The sequence below is a fragment of the Athene cunicularia genome (genome assembly GCF_003259725.1).
Source record: "Athene cunicularia isolate RWA chromosome 2 unlocalized genomic scaffold, athCun1 chr2_part1, whole genome shotgun sequence".
Taxonomy (NCBI): domain Eukaryota; kingdom Metazoa; phylum Chordata; class Aves; order Strigiformes; family Strigidae; genus Athene; species Athene cunicularia.
In genome coordinates, this window is record NW_020799095.1 from 52684206 (window position 1) to 52707515 (window position 23310).

At 39.1% G+C, this 23310-nt stretch overlaps 1 protein-coding gene across 3 annotated transcripts in view; it reads right to left on the reverse strand.

The window, feature by feature from the left end:
* Positions 1–606: 606 nt before the first annotated feature.
* The window catches only part of LOC113476917 (collagen alpha-1(XV) chain-like), a 147046-nt gene continuing 124342 nt past the window's right edge, over positions 607–23310 (reverse strand). For 2 of the 3 annotated variants that reach the window (XM_026842920.1, XM_026842919.1), the window contains exons 33-43: positions 19985–20074; positions 16379–16428; positions 14488–14598; positions 12922–13066; positions 8806–8870; positions 6964–7092; positions 6734–6793; positions 5393–5452; positions 4280–4465; positions 2970–3085; positions 607–2635 (exon numbers count right to left, since the gene is read on the reverse strand). In XM_026842920.1, coding sequence (XP_026698721.1) covers positions 2419–2635; positions 2970–3085; positions 4280–4465; positions 5393–5452; positions 6734–6793; positions 6964–7092; positions 8806–8870; positions 12922–13066; positions 14488–14598; positions 16379–16428; positions 19985–20074 — 1229 coding nt within the window. In that variant the 3' untranslated portion in view covers positions 607–2418. Of the gene's footprint in view, positions 2636–2969; positions 3086–4279; positions 4466–5392; positions 5453–6733; positions 6849–6963; positions 7093–8805; positions 8871–12921; positions 13067–14487; positions 14599–16378; positions 16429–19984; positions 20075–23310 lie in introns of those variants that run through there. The other variant, XM_026842921.1, reaches the window with a different exon arrangement.

Sequence of the window (23310 nt, forward strand, 5' to 3'; positions counted from 1 at the left end):
AGTACCGGGATATTTTTTTCTCTGTCATATCCTCAATGAATATTACTGTTTCTCTTCAGTTATACCAGAGAGTATAAAAAGCCTCACTGGCTGTGGTTAAAATGACAAAAAGTGTTTTTTCCAACAGAAACCTCATCTTTCTAACAGATCTCTCATTACCATTCTCTGGTAAGCTGTTTCTCTTACTGGTGTGTGAGCACAGCATGTGAACTCAGCACCACAGCAGCCCAGATGACGCATGGTTCGTGCTCTGTATTAAGTTGAAGGGCGTGCAATAAGTTCCTGTAGCCTGCAGGTTAATGCTCTAGGGGGGAAGCAACCACTGAGAATTCTTTAACATCTCATTGATGGTGCTTCACCCTTTCAGTTCCCTGCTAAGCTGTAGCAGCTATTCGGGGTACAGAGAGGAGTAAGCCCTGTGAAAGGATCAGCACAAACAGAATTCTGGACACATTTTTGCTGGGCTCGCTTTAAATGCTAGTTCAGTATCTCCTAAAAACTGCATGTTTATTCAGTCTTCTCTCCCTTCACACAGCTTTTCTGTGTGATCCCATCTCCCCACCACCACCTCTTGTCACTGCAATTCTGGCCAGAGAAATAGCCAGCTACCCCACTGTGTGGAGTGGAAGAGTGAGAACTGACAGTCATGACTGGGTGATAACAAGCATAAACCCTGCTGGCCATGACTTGGCCAAGCTGAGGGTCTGCCAGCAATTAAAGGATTAAAGGTAGATGTTTCCTGCTGGAAGCAAGTAAAAGCACTTTATTTTCCCCCTTGAATTTTCTGTGACTCGGAGTGAAACCCTGCTGTACATATACAACTGTGTGAACTGAAGTAATTTGGCATTTCACAAAGGCGCTCAGCATTTTAGGGAAATGGACTATAAATGAGTGCAGTGAATTGTTATGCACACATGTTAAATGTTATATAAACTGTTTTCCTCATTACCATGTTGTAATAATGGAGTCATGACTTTTCCAAGAAAAAGAGAAGACGTGATTCAGCTGACCCTGGGAAATAAGTTTTTATAGTAAATTGGAAAAATAAAGCTCGATTTCACAATATTATGTTATATAATTGTATCAGTTTAGTATAGTAAGTGTGATTTTGCTTCTGTCTTTTGAAGGTAGCAATCTAGTAATTTAATACTATATTTGTCAGCAAATGAACATGTATTTCCAACACAGACTGTAGATTAAATTTTAAAAAATATTAATTTGGAGTTTGACCTCCACAGTTACTGCCTGATAAAATATAAGTAAATATGTCATTTAAAGTATGCAGTAGACAACTATATAGGCAAAAGACTTCAGATATTATGATGATACTCTTTGCGAAGAATATTAGCGTTTACTAATCAATCCTATAGTTGCTGCTGTTATATTATATTAACAATTCTTTAAATATGTGAATGCCAGAAGGGGAAATTCACAAAAAGGAAAATGACTTTACATATAACTTAGTGGGATAACAATGTTTAGAACCTATTTTAAAGAAACCGTGACAGACATCTTTCATTCATCAGTCTGCCACAACAGGAAATTACTTCCTCTAATACGTAATGAAATAAATAAAGGTCAGATGGTTCGTTTGTCTGCATTTACTTTGCACAGTTCAACCAGTAAAACAGGATGTTTTCTGTTAACATTGCTCCAGGTTTCCTGGTAACGATAGCACCAAAATAAGGACCAGATTTTGTCTAGGTGAAATTCACTCCTCCTGCATAAAGCCCTATGTCTAGAATCTGCAAAGAAAAAAGCTGAAGTAAGATGTGGAAGCTGCTAAATTTATGTGTAAGCACCAGGCTGCGATCCGTACAAGCTTACAGGAGTTAGGTACTCAGCTTCCACTGACGCTCAAAGGAGGTGAGCACCTTCGTTCTTAAAGCTTTTTTGAAAATTCCAGCCCTGTAAGATGTAACAGCCTCCCATTATTTGCTCAGGGACAGTACGTATGTATACATATATATGAATAGCGCCTTGGATATTCAAAATCTATGCAAGGGAAAAGAAGAGCATAGAGCATGCAGCTTCTCAGCGGCGAAGAGACAGCAGCCTTGCTGAGCCATACTGCTTATAAGACAGGCTGTTGGATCTTCCTCATAGACCACACTTGACTTGTGCCCTTAAGAGATCTTCAGCTCAGCCAGAAAGATGAGGGGCTGTGAATTAATTGTTGGAAAACATTGAACCGTGTGAACTGGGTTCAAGTGGAAGGAAGGGCTTTAAGTCAGCCGCATGTGCGCTGGATGTTCCACCTAACTGGAATGCGGTTTGTGTTGAGGTATGTTTTCTTTCGCTCATTTTTTCCTGAAATGTGCAATTACAAAAGATAAAATATTTACATCATTGAAAATGAAATTTCAGTGTCAGCTTTTTCTGTCATAAAATTGAATATCCCTATGTGCAACAGGTGAATTATTTTCCTTGGGGATCAGATACAAAACTGTTTTCAATACAGAGAACAATAAACTGATTACTACAGCTATATACTTTCTGATCAAGAAGTTTTCCTGTCTTCAGTGGTGATGCTTGTCCCATAGCTCCCGTATCAGCTGTGTGCCAGGCTTCACAGTAGTTGCTAACCAGTCGGATCCCATTTGCAGTTGAACCATGCCATATTACTTTTTGAGGCCTGAAAGGTAATGTTAAGAATTTATTATTTCCTGAAAACGTCCCTTCTTTTGCTTTATTCAACTGCACACCTATTGTGTGTGGTGACTGTATTTCTGCTTTCTTTCTGCTTGAAGCAAACAATGGATAGGGGAAGATAAAGACAGACGGGAGAGGAAGAAAAGGAGAACACAACCTGATATCCCATTCAGAGGGTATCAGAAGTGGAAAAGAAAGAAAGCATAAGGAAAGGGAGAAAATGTTATCACATTTCTAGTAGCCCAAGATATTGCTATTTATAGTATCTGGTAAAGATAAATGGCATGTAAAACTTATAAATGGTAATGTAAACTCACCAAGATGGATCAGTCATAATGTTCCTCCCATCAAATGAGTATATTGGAACATGAATGTTGAACTGTCCACCGTTTCCATTAAATATAGATTCCCAGTTACTGAAAAGTATTTCTCCCTGTTAAAATCAAAGCTACTTTTACAAACAAAACAAATCCAAAATGCATGTCATACCTGACTTTTATAGACTTATCTATACATTTAAAATCTTATCTGAATTTAAGAATACTTATGATTCCAGCTTTCACATCAGTTTTTGCATGATGCTCCTGAACAAACTTGTCTCATCTATCATCGCTATGCTAACAGCTCTCTGATCCATGCCTTTGCCTCACAGTTGCATCTCTGTTCTATTGCACTCCAAATATTCAGCCTGATAATTTCCATTTCCACTGTCCTTTTCCTCCCAACTGTGTAAGGGGTTGCTTATAACTGCTGAATCTACAGAGAAAATATAAAGATGATTTGTATTGGAAATTCTGTTGAGGTCACAACTTTGTGAAAAGTGCTGCAAATGTTCAGGGCAAAAGCTTTGTATCAGGCTACCTCTCAAGCTGCTTTTGAGGTTTCCAGTCAAAGTTGAAACAGTATTGTCTTTACAAATTTATCTCCAAGGCTCTTTATTTGCATGCACTTCAGAGTAGCATCCGTTCAGCATGTTCCAAGCGTCACGCGTTATTCCTGTAGGTTTCTTTTGGCCGTTCGTTCTGGGAGCCAGCCAATGCTACAGAGACATGGTTTGTTTTCCTCAGTTTTAGAGTGTGTCTGTTTATGTGAGACCACAAAATGACTCATGCTCTAGACTCTCCTCTCAGTTTCACTGGGGTAAATCCAGAATCACTCCTAAGCACTGAATTTGCCTTTATCTTTAGAAATGAGAAAAATGAGTAAAACAGGCATTTTAGTCTTCTGTATTCAGTGATCATACTAGAAGATAGATCATAATAGCTGTCTTTGAGAAATCAGGCTGCACTTTCCCTGCTGATATAAAAAATATCGAGAAAGCCGAACATCATGCTGTTGCTTTGTCAGCAGTTTGATCAAAGTAGGCTATTCGCATAGCTTTATTTCTACAATTAGCCTTAGGATATTAGAAAAAGGAACCCTTATAAATGCAAAGGAAAAGCGAGACAGTCTGTAACTTTCTACTTTATTACTACTTTTGTGTTTCTTGAACCTTACTCTGAAATACGAAACAAAGCTGCTGCTTTATAAAATGCAGTTTGGGTTGAAACTTTCTGCTTTTGCCACTTTCCAAGATTTTGGAGCACCCACAGCCTATCCAAAACAAGTACTAAGCACTCATTTTTACCTTAAGATTGACTATTGGTAAATGGTATCGGTCTGTTTTTCTGACAACTGTGGCCAAATCTTGCAAGTGTGATGAGAGGAAGGCTCTATAGGTAGATGTCAAACCTGCTAGTTGGGCCTGTTGAAAACACTGAAAATCTGCTCGCATGTCACCAGAAAATGGTAAGTTTAGAGCCGCCAGATGCAGCTGGAGAAAAAAAAAGAAGAAAAACCACATTTTTTTTTAAAGTTTCTAATACTATGAAGACATATATTGGAAACAAACTAGACCCCCCCCTCCTCCTGCTAGCACAAGAACTAGTACCTTCCATATCAGGTATGAAAGTGATTTGATGCCATAACATTACATTTCTTAAAGCTATGAGACCCATAGAAGACATACCTATTTATCTTAGAACATTAAGGAAACCATGAAGATTATATAACCCTAATAAATAAAATTATTTTAAAACCAGCTAATATTTTAGCAGAAGTCTTGGTGTTGTCACACAGACAAAATCCCAAATCCAAAAAGTAGTAAGAAGTGACCATATACCATTTAAAAATTCACTGTCATAAAATACAAGAAGTCGCATGCTTAAGTTAAACTCCAGATGTAAGAGAGCTAATCCACATTTTTGGTTTCTGGAGGGGGTTTTTTGATTTTGATTGGAGGTTTTTTTAGTTGTAACTCAGTTACTTTGTTTCTCCAAATATTTTAAAGTATTTTAAATGAAGGCTTAGATTCTAAAGTATTCTAAAACAAGCAGCACCATGAAAACAGAAAAAATTCTAATGAATATTTTACTGATTTAATTGTAACACTATTGTTAACTTAAAAATTACTGCGTGTTGCAGGTACAATCACTAAGTGAAGCGCTATTCCTAACTCAGAATCAAGATTGGGGTTTTTTTTGTTTGATTTGGGGAAGGGGCTACAATGATGAAAACAGATCTGGAGGAAACAATTTAAAATTGTCTCTGAGATGTCTAAACCAGATAAAGAAGAGTATTTGTAAATTTCTAAAGTAAAATCTGTGATTTTGAAGAGGAAATATCACAAATTTCCCTCAAGATACAAACTGTCATGTTTCAAACCACAGCTATGCAGTTGCAATACAGATCTCATACTTACTGCTGGTTTTCCATTGTTCGTATTTGATATTGGACTCAGTGCTGGAAGAGACTGAAATCCCTGTTATTTTAACACATGCAAACAGATATGTTAAATGCATTACTCGGAACAGAATTTTAGACACAGTAATTTTCTAAATAAAGCAAACATTGAACTCTCGATAATCTGAAACTGTCATGCTTCTGAAAAATAAACCCAAACCATGTAGCCAGAATACTTTATCTACATATCATCGATTTGGTGTGTCACGTAAAGATGTGTCTGAAAGCTGTCCTGGCCAGAGCTGCTTTGCTAGACCTGAATGTACCCATTCCACAGTGCTCTGCCAGAGCTGGCATCAGTGCCTGATCACACCTGGAGATCTGCATGGAAGTAGCCTGCTCTTGGCAGGAGCAGATGACTGGTTCAGGAAAATCGAATCTGAAAATGTAAGAAGGATGTGGAAACATAAAATGTAGTGAGTGGGAATATTTCTCAAGGTCTTGGTAACTCTCTCTCTTAAGCAATTGTCATGTAGAGGCCAGAAGGTCGATGATCTTCAGAAGCTGTTTCAGGAACAGCAAGGTTTTCTTCTTCAGTTATGGGAAGTATGAGTAACAAGCCACTGACTGTACCAGTTGGAAAACTCACGTGGTGTCAGCTGGAGGCTGCAGACAATTTCTTGTAACATAAGGTCTAGACATTTTCCCAGCATGCTAAGTGCACTTTTCTCTGACCTACTCTAACTTTTTCTTATTTCTTTCTGGCCATCTTCCTTCTCGCTGCTCCTTCCTATCACTCTCTTGCATTTTCATTATCTCAGCAGTCAAATCAATTAACTTGTCATCAATAAGACTGTTTTCTATCCCCTTCACCACTTCTTGGTTTTCATCCTCCTGTGATTTTTTGGGACAGGAAGCATGTTCACATGCAGGTTGGTACAATACCTTGCAGAATGAGGTCAGGTACAAACTAACAATTGAGGCTTTAGAATGGACCCTCAGCACACTGTGGGTTAAACTACATGCAGGTGATGATGCTGTACCCTGAATATGGGACTATAATCTTTTAAAGAAAACCTGCTTTTCAGAAACACTTTTCTGTTTCCTTGAAAGGGACCAGGGCTTGATAATGCTGCTTTGTCTCTGTAGTGTTTGAATTCTCAGAAGATAATGGAAACAGATGACTGGCCAGTGCAAATCAATTTGCAAGTTTATGTAGTGGTAGGATGCTTATTTTGAACTGACAAGTCTCAGTGGAAAATCATGTTGTGCAACGATTTGCCTGCAACTTCTGCCAAGTGTATTGCCTGTTTTTGCACATTTAGACTCAGTTTTTCACAGTCCAATGTTTTGTACTTACATGGCTTGATATGGCTGGAGGAGGAAGGCTGTCAGCAGGGACAGGAATTAGCTCACCAAGCTGAAAGAACCCAAAAGGAAAAGCAAACAAAACCATATCACCAGGAGCTTCTGAACTAAAAAAAAAAGGAATCTTTGCACCCATACTTCTCCCCCTGTGTAAAAAATATCTGCAACAATTCCATCTTGAGTAAGGGAGTTGGAAAGGGTTAGGATGTAGTGCAATAGTACCTGCAATTTTCTCCATCCATTTCGAACACGGATAAAAACCTCACTGGTTTCACTCAGATAGATTAGCGTACCCTCTGCTACCAAATGAACTTTTTCCAACATACCCTCAATGTTCTGGAATGTTGTAACCTGTCAAGTAGGAAAATCAAACATGTTTCATCAGACACACAAAACATTTTTCATGTTAAATTGTTAAATTGAAGTCTCATTTGAACGCATAAATGTCAAGATTTCTTCCACAGGAAATGCTCATAAAGCCAGTTTTACATTATTTCATACAAAAAGCTTCAGTAACATAAATATCTTGCTACTTTGGCACACCAGCATCATCATTCTGTGGGTTGTAATAGAACTACACCAACAGTTGATTTTGCACAGGGTGAAGATCATTGCACCTATACAGCTTAACATATAGAGCAAATTGGTAGAGCTCAGAAGAGATTTGATAAGGTTTATAAATATCACGCACAATTCTAGATACATCTGCTTCTTTTATATTTTCCTTAGTGTTGTTGTGATCTCTTTTCTTTAAGGGTGTTTTCTTCCATCCCTTTTGTTATGTTTCCAGATGCTGCTAGTTTATACATCAAGTATTTTTCAATTTCTTTTACAGATCATCAGGAGGCTTAAACTGATATCTGTCAGATATGGACATTGAACCTATTACCTCTGTCACCTGAAGATAAGAACACAGTCCTGAGATGGGTTGCTTCTGCAGTCTCTTTAATAAATGTATTTAGTGTAAAATCAGGGAAAAGTTTCTTGAGAGTGCCATTTCTTGACACTTGAGTGTCATGTCTCATTTCTTCAGTGAATCATGCAGACCCTACTATAGACTTACATATTGGTTCTAATGTTGATTCTGACCTAAGTGGCCTTGGATCTCCTATCTAGGACTGTAGCTCCCAGCCTGTAACTACGGTTCTCTACCATGGGGCACCAGTCTTTGAACATCTCCTTTCTCCCCTGACCTGTAATCATTGTCAGGTCATTCTATGAGAAAAGGCAGTTAGCAGAGGTGGGAAGGCATTAGGAAACCTACACTCAGATTCTTGTTAGTTCATTTGATATGATGTAGATAATCTGAAAGTCTGCTTGTTTATTAGTGCATTCTCAAATGATTGTCACAGATATCCATTGAATTTGCTTTTCTATCATAATGTGAGAATGTGGAAAAGGAAAAAAATTTAATGAACCCCCTCTGTTAGCCTGAATAATTTTTTTTTTGTTTTTTTTCGGAAACTACAAATATTTAATTAGAAATTAATAAGACAGAAGTCAGCTGTCATTCTTACTGCATGGAAATCTGAAATACAATTCTGATTTGAATGATGCATTAAAAAGAAACAAATTTATATGTATTCTCATATTTAGATTTGCTAGGGAAGGCTACTGTTTTCTTCTTAGAATCAAATGACTGATATTACTGGGTTTTAATCCAATAATGTAAAGTGGGTTTTTTCACAGAAATTCAGCAGTTATTCTAGTATCTAAACATGTTAATTTGCCACACTCTTCCAGAGACATTGCTTTGAACGTGGAATGTGCCCTTTTCTATTATTTTAGTATGTTATTGGTCTTTGCAGTTGTTTGACCAGGCTGTTACTAACAAGGCAACGGACAGACTTCTCCTCTCATCACTTTTCCCAGCTTTATGGATTCCCTGCTGAAAAATTATGAGGTTCAGAAAAGCAGATCACATGCTAATAAATAAAAACACAGAACAGAAGACATTCTAATAAATAAAAACACAGCTTTGCTTCCTCTCTGTGTGCTACCAAAGACCACTAACAGATTTGAAGTAACGTTTCAGTGACAAACTTCCTTATTTTGCTGTCTTACCAGACTCCTGGTTGCAGGTGGCCCTGGCTCTCCAGGAGGACCTGGTGGCCCAGGCATTGCAGCTGCTAAAATAAAACAAGCATACAATACATGTTGAAGGTCACCTTTTTTGAGAGAGAAGGTGGGTGACATAAAGAAAGGACTTACTGGTGGTGTCTAGGAGTAGTGAGAGATTTAAATAGCCATAGGCCTTACATAGTCAAGTTATGAATAGCTGTGTTCAAGCAGAAAATGCATTTTAAGGATTTTTTATAAAGCGATGGTGAAACTTAGTCTTTTCTCTGTTATTTGGAAGGTTAAGGTCAACAGAATGCAATCTGTTGTAGATACTTTGCAAATGAAGAACCATATGCACTTAAACTGACCAGAATGCTCTTCTGCTAACTGCTAATGATGTGCATATGAAAGAGGTAGAGCTTTTAACTCCTGCCTATATAAGCTTTGAGAGAGTCATTACATCTTTTGCTCTAAAAGTAAACAAAAATTAACTTCTTAGATAAAAAAAATAATATGTGTAAACTGAGCTTATGTTTCAAAGCAACAAAGAATTCTCCAGTGGTATGAACTTGAATCTCTAAGACTGCAGTCCACAACATCTAGTACCTAGTACCTGTCTCTACTCCAAAACTGAATATCTCCTTCAGCTGAAAGTCCCTGTTTTCTGGAGTGAAAACTCCTTTCTTTTAAGGAAGGAAAGGAGGAAATATATGGAAGACAGAAAGCATCTTGTGCAAATGCATATCATGATAATTGAACATCAAAACTGTTCAGAAGAAAGAGCTGCTACACATGGAACCTGCTGAGCATCATGGTGTGTCGCAGCAGGGCTCTATAGCTGAGATCTGGGCACATCTTGTATTAACCATAAGTAGAAACTCCTGTAGAAGAAAACAGACATGCAAAGTGGGGGCAACAAAACAGGGGAGGGGATATAAAAGGCTCAGTAATAAATCTGATTAGGAACAGCAAGGCATGACGAGAGCTAGTATGACATGGAAGAAAGAGATGTAGTGGTGGATAGTTGTCAGACTACCCAAGCATGGGGAAGTCTAGCATGTCCTAGCATGATGGTGAATCTGGAGTATGAACCATGCACAAAGAACTGCAAGGTTCAGCTCCTAAGTGGTCTGTAATTCTCACCTTGATGGGCACTTGAAAACATGTTTGGCTGCTCTTAGCTGTGCAAATAGTCCTATAAACCCAAATACAGACAGAACTGCTCTTCAAAAGTGAAGCAGAAATGGAGGGATGCAGGAATATTCTCTGAAACTACCCTTTGGAGAAATTTTGGGGAGCACAGCTGGTAGACCTCCCACAATAACCAAAGTCCACTCATCCACAGCTTAATGGATAGAGCAACTAAACTGACTGAAGGAGAGTAACAGAACATAAGTTAAAGGAACATACCTTCTGCTTTCATAATTTTCAAAGGAATCAGGATCACAGTGATCAGTGAAACTGGAGCTATAGATTCCCCTCCAACCCCGCAAATACATTCAGTGAAGAAGAAGTATTGACTATCTTCTCTTTTATTGTATCTCTCCACTCTGAAGTAGTGTGATAGTCAGGATAAAGGATTGTAAGATACATTTTTAAAATAGAATTTGAAGCATGGAAGAGTCAGTAGAGGCTAATCCTGAGATCACTACTGCGTTCCAGAGCTTGTGTTTTATTTATATGTAACTCTTGAATTAGGAGGCTACAGTTATGCACCAATAAAGCAAGTTCTAGTGTTTAAAAGGAGCCTTGAAATCATCTTTTACAAATTGAACAATCTGCTTTGAAGAATTTACAAGGATCCTTCAGAGCAGTTCTTTCATGTCAATGGCAGGAGAAAGGGAGTCAGTTGTCAGAAGTGTTCACAGCCATTTATCTGCAGATAAGCTATTCCTCTTTCCACATATTGCAGTATGTGAGACCCATATTACAGTAAGAGCTTTAACAGAGATAACTGTGCCTTGAAGATAGGAAATAAATAAATATCTGTGTTCATAACATTTAGCAAAATGGACATCCATCAGTGTGCGGCCTAAAGAAGTTTCTTACAAAGCAGAGGAAAATGTGTAGGAGGATGATGAAGACTAATGGCAGAGAGGATAAGCGAAAGTATTAGGGATAGAGTACTAATAATAACTTGTTTTGTCTGACTGGGTCTCTTAGCTAATATTCAGAAGTGCTTAAGATAAATTATACAGGAAAAGGCCTGAAGGCCTTTATAGACTTTATGGATGCTGATCTGTCCATATTATGATGATCAGGGGCTAATTCAGGTCCAGGCCTGTGTTCCAATGTTGAACATATTAAGGATTTCTTCTTTCTCAAATATTCTTCAGAAGATGAACACTTCTGGTAGACACTCAACTAATAATACTTACTGGATAAACTGGATTTACTTCACCTTGTCCCTGGACAGCTATATAAACCAATCTGACCAGGTTCAAGCAATACCTGGAGAGAACAAATTTGAGACAGAGAGGTCTGCTCCCCAAACTAGCATATTGGAGGCACAGGTCTTGCAGGAAAACAGACAGAATGGTATTTCTCAGAAACAGAGATCTGTTATTAGCTAGGCCTGCCCAAATTTTAGGCAGGACAGATCTGTATTATAGTCTCTCTATTTGGTTAACAATTCCCTTTCTATTAGTATACCATCTTCAGCTGAGATTAAGGAATGCTTCTGGCTGAATTCCCATGCTGGTCACAGTTCCCAGAGGGAGGAATCAGTCACTCACTCAGGGAGACCTGTCGAGTAATGTCAGAGGAGCCCAGGACCCCATCCACCAGATCCTAATCTAAGGGCTGGACATTAACAGTACGAGGCTTGTCACTAGCAGACCTGTGACCCAAGAGAAGTCAAACCCATAAATGTCTTGAACTGTGACACATGGTTTCTAGCCACATATTCCCTTTGATGCAAGTTTGAGATAATCCACCTGAAGCTCCAGTGCCACCTTCTTTGCAAAGTTCCTCCCTTGATGTGACTATTTGTGGCACATTTTACAGCTTTTCTAATCAAATAAATTGAAAATCATTAAAGGTACTGTAACTGACCCTCCTAAAGTTTTGTTTCTATTCAGTATTTGCATAACAACTAGGTTTTAGAAGCAGTTCTCGAGTAGTTTCATTCTAGACCTAAACTCTGCTGTGGGTACTGCCTTTATATCATGGAATCATTTAGGTTGGAAAAGACCATTAAGATCATCAAGTCTAACCGTTACCCTGACTTCCAAGTCCACCACTGAACCATGTCCCTAAGCGCCATATCTACCCATCTTTTAAGTACCTCCAGGGATGGCAACTCAACCACTTCCCTGGGCAGCTTGTTCCAGTGCTTGACAACACTTTCAGGGCACACTGCTGGCTCATATCCAGCCAGTTGTTGACCAACACTCCCAGGTCCTTTTCTGCTGGGCAGCTTCCAGCCACTCTGCCCCAAGCCCATAGCACTGCATGGGGTTGTTGTGATCCATGTGCAGGACCCAGCACTTGACCTTGTTGAACCTTGTACAACTGGCCTCAGCTCATCGTCCAGATCTCTCCACAGAGCCTTCCCACCCTCGAGCAGATCGACACTCCCACCCAACTTGGTGTTGTCTGCAAATTTACCGAGAGTGCACTCAATCCCCTCATCCACATAATTGATAAAGATATTAAACAGAACTGACCCTAATACTGAGCCCTAGGGAACACAACTTGTGACTGCATTTAACTTCATTCACAACATAATGTGGGCATTCTTGGCCCACATTAACAACTTCTCAAATTTAGCCAGCTCCTCAGTTTGATAGATTTTGCAATGCTCTCAAGGCAGCCTGTCTCCATTATATAGACTCCCCACAGCCACCATAAGGTTTTTCATGCAGTAGTGCTCCCATTGGCATTAGTCAGTGAAAATTGTTTGCAGAGAAACTGTCCCATTTGTGCTCCCAGTTCTAACTCACCCCACAGGATAAATCAGTAGAGGGCAGGAGGAGAGAGGGGAGCCATGTGGCTCAGGTGTGCAGAGTGGGTGGGTAGATGGAAGAACGGGTGTGTAAAGGAAGGCAGTGTGTGTGGGTGTGCGTGCATGCCTATGCGCTTGCATATACAGTGAAAAGCAAAATCACACCCTCTCACCTGAGCCATATATTGCAGGGGGTCCTGGTGGGCCTGGTGGGCCAGGTGGGCCAGGAGGTCCAATTTTTCCATAACCTGGTAAACCAGGTAGTCCAGGTAATCCTGGAGGTCCTCTGGGTCCGACTACTGAATCCCCTTTTGGTCCCTATTATTGATAAAAAGTATTGCTTTGAATGTAACAGTTCCGCTGCTGCAGCGCCTTCATCTTTGATAGCAACGTTTTCTGAAGGCCTGCCACCACACCCCTGTTTAGCCATGAGTCTGTAGGTAATTTTTTTCAGTGAGGCATGGATATGAATGCTAAATGAAAAATTTGACCATACACTAAACTAAATTCAAGAATTTAAGTTTTAGAAAGCTTTCTGAAAGTTCTTACGCCTGTTCTCAGTAGCTGATATCTGCAAAATTCATGACAGCACTCTCAAAGTCCTGAATCTCAACTCTGCTTGTGCTGAGACTACTTTTGATGTGCTTATAAGCTAAGAGTTTGTCTGAAGGTACATGGTGGAAAGTTTTAACATAAAGTGTGTCTATGCAGGGTCTCATGCATAGGGAGACATTCATCTCATGATGAATTTTTTTTCTCCCTCCTGTGATCAAATGTCAGCTAATATTCCTTAAACTCTTCAGTTGCCATTCTTCCAGATTAAAAAGGCTCCATTTCTCTACATTGCCAGTTTAGCCATGTATCCTCAACCTGAATGAGGAAGGCTTGTGCTTCCTGTGCTCAAACTGGCCTGCATACATGGAACAGTTTTTGGGCCCTGGACTAGGAGAACTCAGTCTCTGATGGATCTCATCTGTGCCATCCAACTACTTCTTGCCAGTAGAACAGTTTATCAGGTTCTCAGCAACACAGAATAACACCAGGGGGGATTTCTGAAGGTAGGCTTGCTAACCTATCACTTTGTCTTCAGATGTGACCCACCCATTCATGTTATTGGCATAGAATGTGACAATAGAGTAACGCAATGTGCATGTTTGATGCCAGATCTCAGGAATAAACCAGTTTCCAAAGAATTAATGCATTTGATTCCAAAGCAGTTGTGGTGGCAATTACTAGAAGATATAACAACTCGGTAGAGATTAGACAGTGCGAGAATGATCTGGATGGGTACACACTGGACTTTTCATTCATGCTTTTGGATTACTGGAATAGAAAATAAGATCAATTATTTAGATGGCAAGTAATTTTCAAGTCAGCCTCTGTCTAACTTTATATAGTCTAATTTGACCTTTATGGGGATATAAGTAGTAGCATCCCAAATTATACATACTACCTTGATTTTTAATGCTGTTAATAGCATGAATCTGCACACTGAAGTTGTTGTATAGACAGCTGAGCATAACACTGCATCAATTTTTAATAGCAAATTAATTTTATCTGGAACAGTGAAGTGTCTGTGTTTATGCCTACTGCAACTTTCTCATATTCACCTAATGGTTAGCATATGAGTTTTTATACAGCTCTTAGCATCATCTTGATGTTTGTCTTTTTTTAGTGCCTTCTAAATTAAAACAACCGGTACCCACAAACATTCCTACTCTACAATTTGCATAACTTACAACTAATCCTTGTCTTCCAGGTGGTCCAGGAGGTCCTGTCAGAAAAAAACCTCCATTTGGTTCTCCTTTTTCTCCTTTTACACCAGTGTCTCCATTGTCTCCTTTTTCTCCCTTTAAAGAGAACATATTTTAAAACATTGAGCTGAAGTGAGATCAGAACTCTGTGCACTGATCTTTTAAATTCACATGAAATATATGACTTTAATAAAGAAAAGCATCTGCTTAAAATCTTTTTGACATCATTTTCTTCAGTGATACAGAATGAAGAGGACTGCTTTCTCTATTGAGGCTTCTAGGCTCTCAGCTCAGGGTGTAGGCGAGGTGGGGTCAGGTAGAGGCAGAGAAAATGCCTCTGTTGCTGTTCCCTGCTATTCTACCCAGCAAAACCTTATTCTGTGCTGTAGCTGGAGGCAAAGAGAAAGTCAGAGGAAGCATAAAAGCCTGGATTTCTGCTTTTCTCCATCATCAAGGAAAAAGCAAAGCAAGATTGTAATGGAATGGACAGATTTTTAAAAGTATGTGGCAAAGTGAAGAATATTGTGCATAGAATGAGAGAGAAGGGCAGTGATGTGTACCAGGATAACAGAAGAGACACCACATAAAATTTCAGATGCTTTGAACTGCATGTCTCTATCCTTCATCATTGATTATCAGTTTGAGGAACAGAGTGATCGGTAAGAAGCAGCATTTAAATTCTAGGTCATTGTCTCTCTGTGCAAAATTAGCTACAGCAGTTGTAGGTTCCTCCGTGCATTATTTCCTTCTGTCTGTCTGATGTTTTTTTTCCCTTTGACTTTTTTTTTGGTCTACTTTATTTCACCTTTCTGAGAAATAAACCTGTGAATAGAAGATGCAAAGGGGCAAAGCAAGAATGGCGGGTAGCTGCAGAAAGCCAGTAGAGATGGCTATGTATCGCTCCTCCTCTGACTTTTCTTCTTTTTAGTTTCCCAGTAAACAGGACTGTAAAGCTTTCTGTATGGCATGCCATTTTGCAGACATGAAGCACTAGATGAAAAATGAGTTATTTGTGGCTAAAGCTACAGACACTGTTCCATAAGATCAGAGAAGCCATATCAGCTCTGCCATGCATGCATGGGCCACTTTATACCATGGAAATAACTTAGGTGCCCTCCGTCAAGCAGAAACAAAATCTGAAAACTAGAGAGCACTGAGTCCTTCAAGGAAACTGACAGTACACTGCTTTTGGTGGCACCATTAAATGAAAACTTGATTCAGTTTTTTTCAGATCTACTGATAAAGAGCCTTGTTCACTTAAAAACATTTAAAATAATATACATTGTTATCAATTTTTGTCATTTGAAGCAGTCAGGAGAATAATGGGACAAAGAGAGACCAAACACATCAAGGTACAGCTATACTTTGTTGTAAGAGACTCCAGGAAAAGTAGTTTTGATCACTTTAACTTATTTTATTTAGTGTGCTTAAAATAAAAATAGCATTACACAGAAGTGATTTCCCCACCCCCTCCATGTGTTAATTGTTGCTAAATTTTTCTAGAAGCCCTTTAGGTAATGGATGTCTCTTACCTGAGCTGGCATGGAAACAGAAGCATTCATTTATGACAGATAATTTATACCAATTTATGTTAGGTAACAGTGAATTATGACTCACTTTAATAACACCGGGAAGGGAAAAAGTTCAGTAATAAATTTTTTTCAAAAGTAATATTTATGTACTATTGACATCGGTTGTCCTAATACTTGTAATAAACTTGTCTATGCAGCTGGAGTTTAAGAAATGAATATAATTTGTAACTGCTGTTATCTGTTTTGTGTATTTCACCATGCTATACTGTTTTATGCTTTATTTATAGTAAAGTACACTTTAAAAAAAGTTTAACAGAACTCAAACACAAATGGGATATAATTACCTTTATGCTATTAATAAAGTGGCTGAAATATGATGGAGGCAGAGGTGGACCTAAAAAATGAAGAAAATACAATAAAGTACAATAATTATCTGTAATTTTCTTTTTAAAAGCTCTGCTTTGGATATTACTGGTTTAGGATTTTAAAGGAAAATTATTTTCAATAGTAACATTAACTTTTACATCTAACAGTTATTTTTAGTTTGGTTTCCTAACAAAGTGAGGCTTATATGCCTTATCTTGTCTGTCACTCCTTCACCTTAAAAACTGAATCTGATTGTGAATTTCAGACAAATTTTAAAGCAAAGAATGCTCAAAGATGAAAAAATTCCAGTTTTCTGAAAGAAAAGCATCCAAATTAACCGTTTTGATGGAAACCAAGGTAAAAGAGAAGTTTTCAATAGATTTTGTCAGCAGTGGAGTGGCCAATACATAGTTTTGTTGTCTTTCATGAAAGGACAGTACCATAACTGACAAGGTAAAGAAACTGTAACTGCTGTGTTGCTGATCATAGAATAACAGTTCCTTGACATTTTTCTGCAACACAAACCAGTACCAGTATCAATAGTTATAGCACCTGTGTTGTGTTGTCTGACAACAGTGATCAGGCAAGGCTGTCAAGTCACAAAAAGTCTAAAAAGCCTTCAAGTATTCTCTGTTTGGCATACACTTGAAAAAAAGACTGGTTTACATTTGCCCATAACAACTCAATATATTTTCTTCAAATGTGTTCTGATTAATTTTTGATATCTTTGGGTCCCACAATATGCCATAAGATCTCAATATGTTATCTCATATACAATTCAGTCAAGTAGACATTGTATACACCTGTACTCTGGGACAGAAATATATTCCCACTATGGCAGCTATTTTGATTTTTTTCCAGTCCTGCCAATTACAGCTTGCTGCAGTGATTTGCTTGATCCATGTGAGGGGATGGAGAAAAGACAGGTGGAATGGAATGATAGGTGTCCTTCTCAGATGTTGCTTGGTATTAATCTCTACACTGGCCCATATCTGAGGTCTTTCTAGGATGACCAGCAAGCAGACTAGGCCTGGGCAAGGTATGTGAGGAAGAAGGAGGTCACTAGTCAAGGTGGAAGTCAAAATCTGTGGTAGGGGACCAGTAGACTCAACCTACACTGGTAGGCAAACTGTGTTAGACCAGTTCCTCAGTCCTGAGGTAAAGTGGCACAGCTTCCATCCATATAGCTAAACTGTCCTCCTCGCCCTCGAAGCATGAGACTTATTCGTGCAACTTGTTGTGCCAGTCCCTGGCTTAAGCTATCCCCCAGACCATCCTATTGTCTGGGAAAGTGTTACTTGTAGGCCGAATCCAGGCCAAGAAACATGGGAACAATTAAACTGTGGGACAATTGTCCTCTGTGTCCTGGGTCTATTTATTTTACTAGTATACACAGCCAGAGAAGTTTGCCTGACATGGCTTGTCAATGGACAAATCCAGTTCAGTCCTTTTCTGTAGACATTCAGTGGAGGGCTGGTAGGCAAGTTTTGTCAGGACCTTTATGGATCTTAACACTAGCCAGAGGAAAACATACTTTGTTGCATGGCTTCTGCTGGTAGACTAGACATTTTCATTTCAGTTTGTTTTCAGGAGTGCTGAAAGAGACTAACAGCACTTTTCACATGCATAATCAATGGTAAAATCATGCCCTCCCAACAATCACAAAGTCACAGAACTTTGATGACCTTTCTTTTAGAAAATGGGAAACTACTTTCATATCTGGAATCTGATCTAGAAATTAACTTAGCCTCTGGAACAAGATAACTCTCTTACTACCAGAATTATTGCTTGCCTGGTGAGAAGCCATCTTGCCCCACCTTACTGATTTTCCTTTAGCACCATTCCTTCCAGGATTCATAGAGGAAAAAAGTGAAACTTCTTCATACAGAAAAGAAAGTCTCAGGACCAAGAAACAGGCCAAAGAGTGGATTTGGATGGATGTGAAAGCTTGTCCAGAATGCCAGGTTGGCTTTTTGGGGAACAACCTGCAGGAAGCGAGGGGATTGACTGTGGTCAAGGGCCACCATGCTGCAATAAACACTGCATTCTTGATTAGCAGATCTTCAGCCTTAGGCAACTGGGTCTGAGACTGTGATACAGTGAAGTCTCCTCCTCTATTTCTAAATACGTTTTCTTACAAGGCTCCAGACTGTGTTCTTCCAACCAGAAACACCAGGGTTGTGATGGAGCATTGCACATGTGGTGGAACACAGCAGGTATGCTCTGGATACTTACTACACCTGCCTCTATACAGAGGAGCTAAATAAAATGTGGCCTGCCATTTACCCACTTTGTGTGTCGGCTTCGTATTTGTGCATGTTATCAATTAATAGGGGCCTGCTTGTAACGTTGGAGAGGAGACATTTTGTGGGGAAAAAAAAAAAAAAAAAGTAATGTGGACAAGTACCACAGTTCAGAAAGCTTTTCTGATTGCTGCAACTCAGCAGATCTTGTAGTGTAAGGAACTTCAGCCATCTGTCTGTCAGAGAAGGTTTTGAAAAATTCCTGTACTTTAATCATGTTCCACTACGCTGGAACTTCTGGCTTGTGAATTTTCACTGTCAGTGATGACTTGGAAACACCAACCAGTTATTTAAAGTACTGGATATTGATCAGAATAAAAATTAATGAGGACAAGACAAGAAAACAGGTTTTATCAGAACAAATAAATGCCCTCTTAAAAATAACTCAAATAAAATCTTCAGTCAATAGAACTATGTCTTTGGAACAAAGACAGAAATATCTATATAGAAGCAGTATTGTATTTATTATCAACAGATTAGAGGACAAAGATTATAAATATGATATAGCAACATTAATTTGATATACTGCTTCTTTTATTTCAAATTATTTCTGGCACTGACCAAAACCTTATCTCAGTATGTGAGATTTCAAAAAATATATAGAAAAGTTTGTAATAGGAATCTTTTCAAATAAATACTTGTTTCTGTAACTGTTTTTGAGTGTGTAAGAATTAGCAAAGTGTATCAACTTTCTGATACAGAAAAGTAAATCTTGGGCAGGGAACATCTGTTACGATACTCTTACCATCAGTGTATTGGTATTTTTAGTTCACACAGACTTTTCATGATTATCACAAATAGAGCATGGAATATTAAAAAGTTGAAATGGAGATGATCTAGTTCCACTTCCTGATGGAAGTGGGACTGTCACCAACAAATGTCTGCCTTGAAGTCATAATGCAGAGGTGCGTTACCCTGAAATGGGAAGCACTGGCTCAGAAAGTTTGACAAGAAAATGATATCTCAGGAAGTGAACATGATACACTTCTAAGAATTCAAAAAAAATCTCTGACCTGCCAGTTACATTTCATTATCTATTCCTGTACTTAAAACATTCATAATACTCAAAAATGTGTAGTACAAATACTTCTTTTCAGAAGACATTTTTGATAACATTATGGGCTTTATTGTTCTGTGTGTCAGTTCAGCAAGGAACCTAGGTATAAGTCTTTAGGCTGGTAAGGCTGCAGGAGTAAGTATCAAAGTACTTTGCTGAACTGCTTTTTAAGTTAAACATGCATTCCTTTACAGGATGACAATGACATAACAGATTTCGTATACCTGGTGGTCCTGGAGCACCTCTGTCTCCCTTTTCTCCTTTTAAGTCCGCTGAATTGTGCGGCCCCCAGGAATCCCTGTTTGCTTTAGCACCTGCCATAAAAGCATTACAAATTCATGAGAACTTGCAAACAGCAGAGACTATAGCAGCGACAACCAAACCACTGAAAGTATGAGTGGACTTCTCCATACATGTACAATGACAAGGAGATACAAGATACATCTCTTGAAGTAATTTTTAATGGCTCCCTGCCTCTTATATTGTCAGCCCCTGCGGTCAGTTGTCATCTGTGCTGTGAATCAGAGCATCACTAAGAACACTGGCTCTTTCCAAACCTGATCTGATTACATTTATGAATTTCACTGGGATAAGCACAGAAACAATCTCTTGCTTGGGTACCCAGTCCATGCTCCATGATCCAGTGCTACTTGTAAATTGTTAAGAAAGCCTTAGTCTGAAAAACAGTTACAGTATTTTTCCTTCTGGTTGTGTGAATAGATACAAATAGAAAAGAATGAGACGGACATCTTCCCTTTCAAAGCCCCGTGTTACAACAGAAGTTCCCAGAAAGTTCCTCTCCACCTTCCTCTTTTGTCTCTCAGCCATGAGAGGTGAAAGATGGTCATACTCCCCATGATTTGTCTAGTGACTAAGCCTCCAGCTGTGGGCTCATGTTCAAAGACTTATTGATAGAACAGTGGGGCCTTATTTTCTGTAACACTGAGACAAATCACACAATCTTTCAGGTGTGCAGTTAGTTTTCCTAGTTGTCAGCTGAACCCTAACTATCCAAGCGTGTCATCTTCAGAGTTAGTTCCAGGAAGATTTCCAGTCCAGTCATCAATATTTAAGGTCCTCTTAAAATATTGACACCCATACAGAGCTTATACAAGGAAGCTCTGACTTGCTCTTCTTCAAGTTATTTTTCTTTACCACTTATTATGTCCACTCTTGCCCCTTACCCTGATTCCTTGCACTCTTTTCCTCTTCCTTTCCTTCCTCACTTGGATCAAGGTGGCCTGGTCTTTCCAAATGACTCAGTCATTGCTGAGGGAGAGAAGCTGTTCCAGTTGCTGATACCAGCCCACTGCCTGCTCTCTGGACAACACTAGAGAACTGGTCCCCAGATAGCCATCTCTTCCTCCAGAAACAACCCCAAGCCCCAGCATTTGGAGCTGATATAATATATACTACTGCTGTATGATTCAACTTGTTTTGCGTGCACTGTTTTTGCCATGCAGGCTCTGACTTATCTGAATAAACTCTAAACTCTCCAGATTCCCTTGCACAGTGATGTGAACAGTGATTTAATTCCCAGGAATATGGGAACTGGGAAACGGGTTCAGGCTGTATATTAGAGGCTGCACTACTGCTTTTTCCCCCACAAAATTACTCTGGAAGTATAACAGTTAGGCAGAAATAAATGTTATTATAAGTAGATAAATAAAAGGAGGAAGACCACTGACTTTATTTCCTCCATGATCTTAAGAAAACCTCCTTCTGCATTGTGTACTAGTGGATCATAAGAAAACTGATGGCTGCTCCCTGTGGATGCTCTGGGGTGTTGCTTTAATGTCCCAACTTCTTACAGCCACAAGAAACTCTAAAGGGGCAAAACTGTCACAGAGCTTTCTGATACCTTTGGAACTGAAGGACTTCTACACAATTTGGTCAAGGTGACACTTTTTCAATCAGCATTCATGATTTTTTTGGCACAGAATTGCTACTTGCTTCCCTCTGCATGTAACTGAATCCATCCTTGGAGCATGTTTTTGATGAAGGACAAAAACACTGAACAACAGATGCAGGCTTGCATTAATTTTAATGCCTGGTGTGCACAGTGACCATTTCGTGCTTATCTGGTGGCGTACTAGCTCAAACATAGAACAGTCAGACCTTTACAATAATCTTAAAATGGGATGAAAACTGTACATAAATGGTCACTTTTCCTCCAAAGGAAGAAGGGATTCATGCTGGAGTGACTTAAGGATTTAATAAGGATTTAATTAAGGATTTTAGATAATTAGTATGCATTTAGAGAAAAGAAATGATAGTGATTAATTGAATAAAACCAACAAGTTTTATACAAAATTGTCATAGTAAACGCCCTCACTTCCAAGCTTTTACCTAGGCTGAAAGTCTAAAAGAGCAGAATGTTCTTTATCAGCTTGAAGTCAACTCTTAGAACTAAGAAAAATGCCTTGAACCAAGAACTTTGGGCTCTCTGTGGACATTTATTCTGTTAGATCATGGATTCTTTGTTAAAAACAAAAATATGGTCAGAGAAAATTTTGGTGTCTCTGTATGCAGGGAGACAAGCAATTGGGAGTCTTTGAATTTAGGGGCAACACTGGACAGCCTAGGCTCTATGGATTTAATTCTGTGCACATAGCCCTGAAGAAATGTGGACAGTTTGCCAAGCACAAGACTTAAGCTTTCACTTGTAAGAGGTGAGTCAGTCATTCAGCAGTAAAGATGCTGAAAGAAAGTTCAGGGCGTCATAGTACCCCACAAATTTGACTTTCTATCATCCTGAAACCCCCTTCTACTAAAAGGAACGAAAATTAAAAACACTTCTTCAGCATTGTGACAGTTTCCCCAGGGTCCTCATGTGTGGAGTTTCTTATTCTCCTTCCCCATTAGTCTTACTTCCTTCTTTGTCTGTCAGGTTTTTGTCCTAGATACTCCCGAACTCCAGAAATTACTCTTTTCAACAGGCCTCACCTTTCTAGTGAAGGATGAAAAACATTCCTCATGTCTCACTAGAAAAATCACTACCTCCTCACAGATGGAATTGCTAATAGCTTGTTTATTTCCCTCAGCAATATTCTCTGGGATTCCAGCAGCCAATATGTCCTGACCCTGCCTGTGATAATTTTCTTTTAAGCAAAAGGATGGGAGCCTGACTATAAGCTAATTTTTTCTGGGTATCAGTCACTTGGAGAAAGGAAGTGTTTCTGACACCATCAGTCAACCACTGGAAGAATGAGTGGTTAGAGGAATGAAACTACCTGGTTGTTTGGTGGGATGTAGTATCATCTGGACTTTAGAATTTGCATCCTAGCCACATTGCCAGAGCAGAGAGTAAAGAGTTGGCACAGCCATGTGTGACATCTCTGTTCTGACAGGACTTCTAAGATTAGATCTTGCAGAAACAGCGTTGCACTGCTCAATCTACAAATCTTAGTCTTCAAAGTGCAGACCTAGGTCCATTTTTTCTTTGGCCTATTGGCCAGTATTGAGACTGGGCCAAGATATGATCCTACAGTTTCACCTGAAAAAGATGCAAGACCACTTTTTTTAAAAAAATTCTTCCTCCCCCCCCCCC